At 34.7% G+C, this 11,147-nt stretch overlaps 1 protein-coding gene across 1 annotated transcript in view; it reads right to left on the bottom strand.

The window, feature by feature from the left end:
- The window catches only part of LOC145284923 (matrilin-1-like), a 74,433-nt gene extending 64,202 nt beyond the window's left edge, over positions 1–10,231 (bottom strand). The window contains exon 1 of the mRNA XM_080134017.1: positions 10,045–10,231. Within this exon, the coding sequence (XP_079990143.1) occupies positions 10,045–10,131 (87 nt within the window). The 5' untranslated portion in view covers positions 10,132–10,231. The remainder of the gene's footprint in view (positions 1–10,044) is intronic.
- Between the last annotated feature and the right edge of the window lie 916 nt (positions 10,232–11,147).

Here is an 11,147-nt window from a genome sequence, read left to right as displayed (position 1 = left end):
GCTTTACTGGAATCAAGGTTCTTGATTAGTGTGGCGACCTCAGGCAAGGATATTTGTATGTTGCATAGCGTGTTGTCTGTTCTAGGAGGAAATACGGGGAGTTGATGGCCTTTGTCGCATAGGGTAGAATTAGCTGCAAAGTTCTTGCTAAATAATTTGGCCTTGTCTGATGCTGACGAGATGACCTCAGGTCCATTGATGATGGTTGGGATAGAACGCACGCTTCTGTTCAGGATCCTGTTTACTATTTGTCAAAACTGGTGGGAACCAAGCCACTGCTCAGCTACTTTGCATTTAATGGACTGAGCATATAGCTCTCTTGCATTTTTTATTACTCTTTTACAGTGGTTGCTGGCAATCCTGAAAGCAGCTTTAGTCTTAGTACATCTATTACGTTGGTAGCTATGGAAAAAGTGATTTCTGTGCCCGATGGCAGCAGCACATTGTGGGAAGAACCATGGCTAGCTGTTAGGTTTTTGTTGGAATTTTTTAGATGGTATGAATCGGTCTATGTCTAGAATTAACCATTAGGTCAGGTCTGATACTATAGAGGACACATTCTTTTTAAACATGGAATGCAGAGGTATATCAGATATGAATATACGGAAGCTATTCCAGTCAGCCATAGAGTATCGATATACAGTACGGTGGAGAGATATATCTGAAGACTTATTACATTTCATTTTTATCTTAACTGCTACAACAAAGTGGTTGGAGGATCCCAGAGGAGGTATAATGGAACGAACATAGCTCAGGGGAAGTTGTGAGGAAAAGGTCTAGAAGGCTTGCACACGGGTGGGTTCATGAACAATCTGAGTGAGGTCATAGGCAGTGGCAAAATCATGACAGAACCTCTCCTCATCATTGGTCTTATTTGAGTGGGTCAGCTATTCCACATTATGGACATTGAAGTCTCCGCAAATGTGAATGTTAGCCGAAGGATGAGCAGACAGGATGTGGTCAATTTTCTCAGATATACTCTTAAAGATAGTAACCCCACTGTTGTGGGGGCGATAGAGGGCAAATATAAATGCAGTGGTGTGAGCTAGTGAAACCCGGAAGCACATATAAGGTAAATTAGCGTCTTCTCTGGAGATATCCCTACCACATGGAAAGCCATCTTTTGATATCCCTACCACATGGAAAGCCATCTTTTCCATACTCATGCCAATCTTGGGGGTCAGATTTAGATGTTAAGTCAGAGTATCCTTTAATTATGAATTCGTCTAGGGAAGTGGTTGGCCCTATGCCAGTTTCACTTAGAAAGAATATGTCCGGTTTCGTCTCCTGTAATTGTGTTTCAACCTCTTGAAGGTTGGAACGTAGACCCCAGATGTTGGAGAAGGAGACCTGGTAGTAGGGTCTACGTTGGAGGATGGGGTTCTAGGTTTATTTGTGTGTTTTGTTTTTTAGATTTGTCATGTTGAGGTTTTGGGATTTGTGGAACAGGTCGATAGACTTGGTTGGAGCTGGAAAGAGAGGGAAAGTAAGAGAGAAAAAGACAATAATTTTTTTTTTGTTGTTGTTTTTTTGTTTTGTAGCACATGATAAGGTAAACTGTAACAATTTCCCACTAGTATGGCATCGAGAGGCCCTACCAGAAACTACTGTATGGTCCAGAATCCATTCACTAAATGGCAATACAGCAGCCCCGGTACTTTGCACCTGCTGATAGGACAGCCTCCTTAGTGGTTAATCCAAGTTTCGGGTCCTTGACTATCAGGCGGATAACATCAGCCCAGATGAAATGTTTACCTCCAGCATTCTTACTAGTGACATGACCACAAGGATAGACATAGAAACAGAAATTTTCCAACATCTCAGGCTACTGTTTAGAAAGTACTACCGACCTGGAAAGCAGATTTTTCTTCACCCTTTGTCAGAAAAATCACTCATTGGAAATGAGGACTGAAGGACAAAAAAGGAGAAGCAAGAGTTACTGGAGCTGCCGATAACACATCCACATGCATTATCTACTCTCCATTAAAAAAAAAATCCACATGTTTTTGAGTTCAGATAATATGCAAATATAATTTGGGAAATGTTCAATTTCATAGGAGACTGTTTTTTTCTCGTTTTAAATATAGGAAAAAAGTATTGGTTAATAATAGTATATTTGACAAAAAGATTTAGGGGAAAAAAAAGATAAATAAAAAGAAAACGAGACAAATATTCAGGATTAAAGTCTCTCATCAGCTTTCTATTTTCAAATAAGTTATCATTATAATACCTTTACTTTATATATAATTTTAAAGAACGTTTTTCGCTCTGTCTAACCGTTTAAATTACAATCGTTTTTTAAAATGTGTCTTCTTTTCAGAACGTTCAATTCAAGATGGAAAAAAGTACAAATTCGCACAATTTTTTTTATTTCAATTCAAACGAAGCTGAAAAGCTGCTGAAACAACCTGTAATATCAACGAGGCATGTATCTCAGGAGCCACTACGGCACGCACAGCACAATAGTGTTTTAAGAAAATTCCAAGCAATCAATTAAGAGCCTTGGTCGAAGCCAATCTACGCACAACTGTTCAAGAACTTGCTTCTGAATTAGATATAACATATACGACGATTTCTAACCGCTTTAGAGAAATTGGAAAGACAAAATAAAAATTGATAAATAGGTGCCCCACGAATTAGACGAAAACCAAAATAAACGCTGTTATGAAGTGTCATCTGCCTTTCTTTTATGCAACAAGAACGACCTGTTTTTCGACCGGGCTGTGATTTGCGATAAAAAGTGGGTTTTTTACGGCAACGCCGGGCTGTGACGCTCAGTGGTTAGACGCCAACAAAGCTCCATGACACTTCCCGAAGCCAGAGTTGCACCAAAATTATCATGCTGACTGTTTAATGGTCTACGACCAGTCTCATCAATTGTAGTTTTTTGAATGTAGACGAAACCATTATGGCGAAGAAGTACTGTCAACAAATGAATGAAATATATCAGAAACTTCGACAACAACACCCAGCATTAGTCAACAGAAAAAACGCAATTCCCTTCCACAACAATGTCCGACCACACGTTGCTAAATCGACCCTGCAAAAGGTGAACAAATTGGGCTACGAAAGTCTACTTCATCCACCATACTCTCCAGGCCTCTCACCTACCGACTACCACTTTTTCAAGCATCTCGACAACTTTCTGTGTGAGAAATGCTTCAAAACCCGAAGCGATATCAAAAATGCCTTCAGCGACTTCATTGCCATCAGAACACAAGATTTTTACGTTACTGTCATAAATACACTTGTTTTGTGTTGGCTAAAGTGTGTTGATTCTGATGGTGCTTATTTCGATCAATAAATTTTTGTGTGAACCAAGATATGTTCAGTTGATTTAAAAGTTAAAAAACGGTAAGAACTTTCTTGTCAACCTGATATATATATATATATATATATATATATATATATATATATATATATATACTAGCTGACAGCCCGGCGTTGTCCGGTCGTACAATACGCTTAAACACGATATTTTGATTTATGCAGATTGCATATGTATTACTATAGAATCAATTCTCTATTGATTATTATATATTAGGAAGAATAATTTGCACAGTCGACTAATTCGGAAAAAACAAAAAATTAAAATATAAAAATGATAATGTCGTTCATCAAATCCCGTCTGTGTTTGTTTACAATATGACGTCAGCTGATATTTGGGCTTGACGATAAATGCCCTCGAAAAGTCACTTCTGATCAATGTTTAGTTTTAAAATATGCAAATGAAAAAATGATTTGCAATGACTTTAAATGGTACATCTTCTTTTATCGTAAATTGAACTCATTAATAAAAAAAAATTTAAATAAAATAGTGAGGTACACCCGGGATTGAACAAGGGATCATTAGATTTGTGGTCGAATGCTCTACCACTAAGTTTATAATAAGTCTGTTTTTTTAAGAAGATATAATTTGCTAAAATTTTATTATTTCCCTTGTCAGAGTAACGTAAAATATGTCCCTGTAAAAAATTATTCTTTTTATCTATAAGAGAGAAAAAACATTTTAAAAATATCGGATGAATTTCTGTACAAAACATATCTAAGAACACTGCCAGACATATAAATTAGCTTTGTGTGAAATTTGCAAAAGATAGGCTCAGCCGTTTCGAAACCTATGAAGAAGGAACTCACACACGCATACAAAATGACTTTTATATAATAGTAGATATATATATGTGTGTGTGTGTGTGCTGTGTGGTGTGTGTGTATGTGTGTGGTGTGTGTGTGTGTGTGTGTTAATAGATTAATTAATTTCAGATATATTGCTAACATGAACTAAAAACTAATATTTCTTCAAAAGTGCTCAATACGGGTGTAGAGCTTGTACATAAATAAAATTATATAAACATTGCGAGGAGTCTATGCGTATCAACCTCCTCACAATGTTTACATAATCTACAATATAAATCTCACCTTTCTGTTTAAATGTATGTATGTATGTATGTATGTATGTATGTATGTATGTATGTATGTATGTGTGCTTAAAACTTTCGTCAAAGGAGACAGATTTTCACAAAATCGGTATCGTTTTGAAGCCCGCCCCTTCGGGCGACAAATATCGAAAAATTGGCTAAAAATATCAATTCCTTCACCTTCAAGTGATTACTTTTCTACATGAAGGGGTCGCTTTTTTCGCCGATATTTTCGAAGGTCATCCTCTCTTTTCGATTGAAAAGCCTTAATTTAAACCTTCGCGCATTCTGCTTTGGCGATGGACGCAACAGCAAAGGCGTCACGTTTTATTAATTTTTTTTCACGTTCTTTTCCTCCTTCGCGGTACGAGTTCGAGCCTGCCTACTACAACTTTTTTTCTCAACACCACCTCCAAACACCCGGGCAAAGCCGGGCACCCAGACTAGTTATATATATATATATATATATATATATATATATTGTAGGGAAAAAGAAGTTTAAGTGAAATCATTAAGATTAAAAGGTTACGAAGATGAAAGTCCTTCGTTGAATTAATAAGATTAGAAGGTGAAAAATCTTGTGTGAAAATAATGTCTTTATTTCAAGGTTTGTGTTTTAACTGGCGAAGTTCGCCTTATTCAAAAGTCCCATGAGGAAAGTAACTCGTTGTTATTAATTCTTATAGAAAATATACGGAATGGGTGCGTGTTTTCATAAATGTGATTTTATAGTGCCCGCATGGCGTGTGTAATTATGGTTTCGACAGATTTGAAAACGATGATGAGATGAAAAGGAGAGGCATGTTCTTGTGTCACGTCGGAGCGAGAAGAGAAGAAGACAGAAGGGAGAAAAAGAGGAAGAAGAATGTTTTGTTGCATTTAAATACTTTTTGAACTGGCTCCAGCACAAGATTGCTGCTGCTGGTATTTGGTTTCTGGAAAAGTGTTAACAAGGCAATCTTCTAAATTTTCTCATTGGTCGCTTGTGTCACGTGGTACTGTCTTCAACTACGTCCGCTAGAAATATGTCCATTTTACTTTTGTTGTTGTGAGAAAAGTGTGTGGGCGTTTTTTAAATTATGTTGTTGTTGGAAGAACTTATTTTTGGTTAAATGCGCGGGGAAATTAAAATTAATAAATGCACGAGCATGTGTGTGTGTGTGTGTGTGTGTGTGTGTGTGTGTGTGTGTGTGTGTGTGTGTGTGTGTGTGTGTGTGTGTGTGTGTGTGTGTGTGTGAATGAGTGACAGCACAATATATATATATATATATATATATATATAATACAATTAAGTTATCAAAGAGTAAATCTTTAACAAAGTAAAACTGATCAAGATAAGAAAATCTCAACATTATTAAGAGGAGCAAACAATAATATTAAATAAAAGATGAATAAAAGTTGTAACTTTATTATATCATTAGAACAATAAAGGTAAAGTTAAGGGGAAAATCTAAAAAAATATTTTTTAATTTTCCCTTAACTTTCCTTATTTTTCTAATGATATGATAAAGTTATATATAATATTTATTCCTCATCTTTTATTTTATATATATATATGTGTGTGTGTGTGTGTGTGTGGTTGTGTGTGGTTGTGTGTGTGTGTGTGTGTGTGTGTGTGTATGTTATTTATTTGTTTTTGCGATACGTTTGGAATGAATTCAATCATTTATACAAAAGTGCATTTTTACCTAAATTCGAGTTGCGAATAATTTTCCCTTTTTACCAATTTGGTACCCCCAAATAAGGAGCGGTAAAATATAATTATCCACTGACATGTGTTTCGCCGTCTACGACTCATCAGAGTGGCTGAATTCAGATTCACTTTCGTATAAATAATTTAATTCATTCAAAACATATCGCAAAAAAAATTTTTTTGGTACTTGTACAGTTTAATCAAGACATTAAAAAAATGAAAATATCGAAAAAAAAAAGGTTATATTGTATGTATCCGTTTTGAACTGAAGATCTCCGAAGAAAAAATTCACTTAATTTGATTGAGTAGTTTTTTGTTTTTTTTTTGTTTTTTGTTTGTTTTGTTTTTTTTTGTTTTGTTTTTTTTTACAGCGGAAAAAACATGTTTTTATGACAGTACGTTGAAGGCAGACATCTTGGATTTGTTCTTAATTTTTGTTTGGAGTTTAGAAACGCCACGGGGAGATAACTCCAATTAAAGCGCCGACATTCCCTCCCCATCTCTAATACTAGCTTTTTTTCCTAAAAATCGAACCTTTTGCTCGGTATGATAGCAAATTGTTTTTTTTTCGCTGTAAAACAAAAACTAGCACATGAAATTAAGTGAAATTTTTTTTTCGGAGAACTTCATTCCATAACGGATACGTACAATTTAAACTTTTTTTTTTCCATATTTTCATTTTAATGTCTTGATTAAACTGTACAAGTACCATTTTTAATAAAAATAAATAAAATCTACGTAAATCGTGATATATCCAAGCAGTTATGCGAGATAGCTCAGTTGTGGAAGCTTAGGGTTTTTTTCCATGGGGTTCCGATTTCGAATCTCGCTAGATTCAGCCATTCTGATGAGTTTAAGCGCCGGAACACGTGTCAGTGGATAATTATATTTTGAAAACAATATATAAAAGATCGATTGTTGATTTATTTTTCTATTTATTTTAATAACGATTTTGTGGTATTTAATTGTTACGCTCGCCTGGGAGTTACCTGCCCCATTTTTTTTTTTTTTTTTACGTCGCCCTCTTTATTTGGGACTTATTTGTTTTGTTATAATTATTCATTTTATTTATTAAATATTTTATTTATTAAACATTTGAATATTTTAATTGTCTGCATTTTTTAGATGTCTGTATTTTTTAGATGAGGTGTTTTCATTGATTGAGATTGTCGAGATGAAGGTCGGAGGGCAAAACGACCGAAACGTTGTGACTATAACAACCAAGATGAGGAAGTCAGTCCGATAATCTCAATCATTTGAATATTTTATTCAAATGTTTATTCAATATTTTTTTCGTGTATGTAAGTTATTCATGAACACGTGTTTCTGGATATATATATATATATATATATATATATATATATATATATATATATATATATATATATATATATATATATATTAAATTGGTTTTTGTTTGTTTGTCTGTACTTGTTTAAAACTTAATTGATTTAAAACTTAATTGATTTAAAACTTAATTGATTTTAAACTACTAGTAAAACTAAAATCCATTGTGTAAGTTACACACACGCACACACACACACACACACATGTATATATATATATATATATATATATATATATATATATATATATATATATATATATATGGTAATTGCACAGTTTAATTAAGATATTAAAAAATGAAAATATCGAAAAAAGTTATATTGTACATATCCGTTTTGGACTGAAGTTTTTCGGGGAAAAAATTCACTTAATTTGATCATGTAGTATTTTTTTACAGCGGATAAACATGTTTTTATGACAGCGCACTAGAGGAAGCCATGTTTGGATTTTCAGAACATGCTACGGGGACATAACAGTCTAAAGCGTTGACACCTCTTCCCGATCTTTAATACTAGCTTTTCTTCTTACAAATCGAAACATGGCTACCTTTCGATGAACAAACATGGCTACCTTTCGAATAACAAATGGTTTTTCGCTGTAAAAAAAAACAAAAAACAAAAAACAAAACTATTCGATCAAATTAAGTGAATTTTTTTTCAGAGAACTTCATTCCATAACGGTTGGTTGGTTGGTTGTTTTTGTTATACGGCATATCAACCCTTTTAGGGTTATTTAATGCCGAATCCAAAGATTTTGAAGAAAAATTTTTTAATAGAATATATTTGTCGTTTTCAAGTCGGTTTCTATTTAACCCATAGTTGGAACCCTAACAGGTACTACCACTCCGGGTCAGAGTGGACCTGGAAGCAATGGCAATTAAAGGGTGGCTCCACACTCCCCAAAGCCCGCAAGCTGAGGCCTCACCACTGGATATAGTTTAAGGTCATATCCAGGACCCCCATTGAGGGACTTTTACCCTCTGCAGGGGGGGGGGCAGTCGGTGTATTCTAATGCCCCACCAACAGGGCCGATTCCATAACGGATACGTACAATATAACTTTTTTCGATATTTTCATTTTTTAATGTCTTAATTAAACTGTACAAGTACCATATATATATATATATATATATATATATATATATATATATATATATATATAATTCGAGGTTGCTATTTTTCAAAAGTAAGGTAATCAGTTAAATATAACGAACTTAATGCAAGAGTGCTCAATACGAAAGTAGAGCAAGTTACATAAGCAGTAAGTTGTTGCTACACAGTCATGAGCATTTTTCGGTCTTCTAGCAGGCAACAACGCGTATTTACGAAAACGGAAGCGTTGTAGCCTGAAGAGGTCTCTAGTTACTAAACTCTAGAAGACCGAAACATGCTCATGACTGTGTAGCAACACATTACTGCTTATGTAAAGACAGATTGAATATAGACCGTTCTGTCTAGCCGCACTAATGAGCTGTGAACCAGCGAAACAGTACTGTATGTGGATGACTAGAACGCTTCTCATCTTGAGTTGAGCATATTGAGAAGTGATACACGAATTACCATTAGCCTATAAAGCGATGCTCTTTGTGTAAACAAATCGAGCTTAGGTAGTTCGGACGATGTCAAAACATCGTTAAACTCACGACTCGCTCAGCAGCCGCCGATAGCGTAGTGGTTAGGACCCTTAACTGTCGTACTGGCAGTCGGGTTTCAATCCCGGCTTAAGGTAGTGGCCTTTCTAGCTGCACTCATGAACTGCGAAACAGTACTGTATGTGGAATATATATATATATATATATATATATATATATATATATATATATATATATATATATATATATAAACAGTCTCTTGTTTGCTCTCTTTCTCTAGCTACGAGTTAAATCGTATTAATTATTCCTTATTGTTTATAAAAGACTATTTGTAGTTATTTTTTATCTTCCATTGTTAATAAACGTAGAGAAAGAGAGGTATAGAGGGAAAGAAAGAGAAAGACACTGTATAACATAAAAGCGGTGCAGATACCACAACAAATCAGTGCGATTGCAGATTCTGATCCTGATTCTATTAAAACCTCTAAATATTTACTTTTAAAGTTGTTATATTTATTGATTGAGAAAAAAAAATACAGACAATTACTATTGTTATATTTATTTATTTTACTTTGTTTACGGATTACTGTAAAAACACGCGTAATATTTCTATACATTTTCGCCAACAAAAAAATACACTTACACAATGGATTTTAGTTTTACTAGTAGTTTAAAATCAATTAAGTTTAAAATAAATTAAGTTTTAAATCAATTAAGTGTTAAACAAGTACAAACAAACAAACAAAAACCAATTTAAAGAATTGTTTTAGAAATAAGAAAAAAAGTAAAAATTTTCGGATTTCGATTCCGATACTGATTCCGATGCCCGCAAAAAATTCCGAATTTTTTTTTTTTCGATTCTGATGAATTGCCCTAATGCTAGCATTAAATAAGCCAACAATAATTTTGACATGCTATAAAACAAACAAATGAAAGAATTCTCAACACCAAAATCTAAATGTGAATATTAAAGTTTTTTAAAAGTTCGTTACTTACCAAAATTGTTGCAAATAAGAAGGTGTATATACAGGGATGTGCCATGATGAAAGGCGACGTGTGTGTGTTTTTGGTAAGGAGACTCATGTTTTATATAAACGGTTGGAAGCGTCGTTGGCTTTTTCCAGCGAGCGTCTTCAGTGGAAATGTATCTTCTTCTGAGTTGGTTGGATTCGCTGACGTCACGAGTTCTGCAACGCTACACGAAAACAAAGATCGGAGTGTCAAGCAAAGAAAGAGGGCATTTAATTAAGATGTGCAGGTCTGTGGGGGCAAACATGCACACACACACACGCGCGCGCACATACGCGTATACACATATACACATCACAACCACCATACATATATTGTGTATTGTGGAGGGTTCGATATCAGCTAAACAAAATATACGTGCGTGGGATTTATATCTTATACAAGAAGCAATCTATCTATATATCTATAAAAGTGAACGTGTCTCTGTGTCTGTCTGTCTGTCTGTCTGTCTGTCTGTACATTTCCCTACGCAATAACTGTCAATTTTTAGTCTACAGACTCAAAATTTGATATACAGGGTACTGAAATTTGAGAAAATCTATGTGATCGGTTTTCGGCCAGAGATTTGTCTGTTAAGGGGTCAAAGTTCAACGATTTACCTTGAGAACTCTACCAAACTCCTCCGACAATTTTGGGTCTAAACGCTTCAAATTTTAGGTATAAATTCCTTGGACATGGATCTAACTTAATAACTTGATTTGGGCCCTAAACAATAAATGTTAAAGGGGCATAATAGGGGTCGAATTTTAATAACCTTGAACGTTTTTTTTTTTTTTTTTTTTTTTTTTGCTCAGCATACACCTCTAAACACCCGAACAACGCCGGGCACCCATGCTAGTATATCTATAAAAGTGAACGTGTCTGCGTGTGTCTGTGTGTGTGTACATTTCCCTACGCAATAACTCTGTCAATTTTCAGTCTACAGACTCGAAATTTGATATACAGGGTACTGAGATTTGGGAAAATCTATGTGATCGGTTTTCGGCCAGAAATGTGAGGTCTAAGGGGTCAAAATTCAACGATTTGACCTTTGAGAACTCTACCAAACTCCTCTGACAATTTTGGGTCTA

This window comes from Euprymna scolopes, chromosome 9, assembly GCF_053919585.1.
Source record: "Euprymna scolopes isolate OS-2025 chromosome 9, ASM5391958v1, whole genome shotgun sequence".
In the NCBI taxonomy this organism is placed as follows: domain Eukaryota; kingdom Metazoa; phylum Mollusca; class Cephalopoda; order Sepiida; family Sepiolidae; genus Euprymna; species Euprymna scolopes.
Note: the sequence above shows the minus strand (reverse complement) of the source record. Positions and strands in the feature narration are given on the sequence as shown.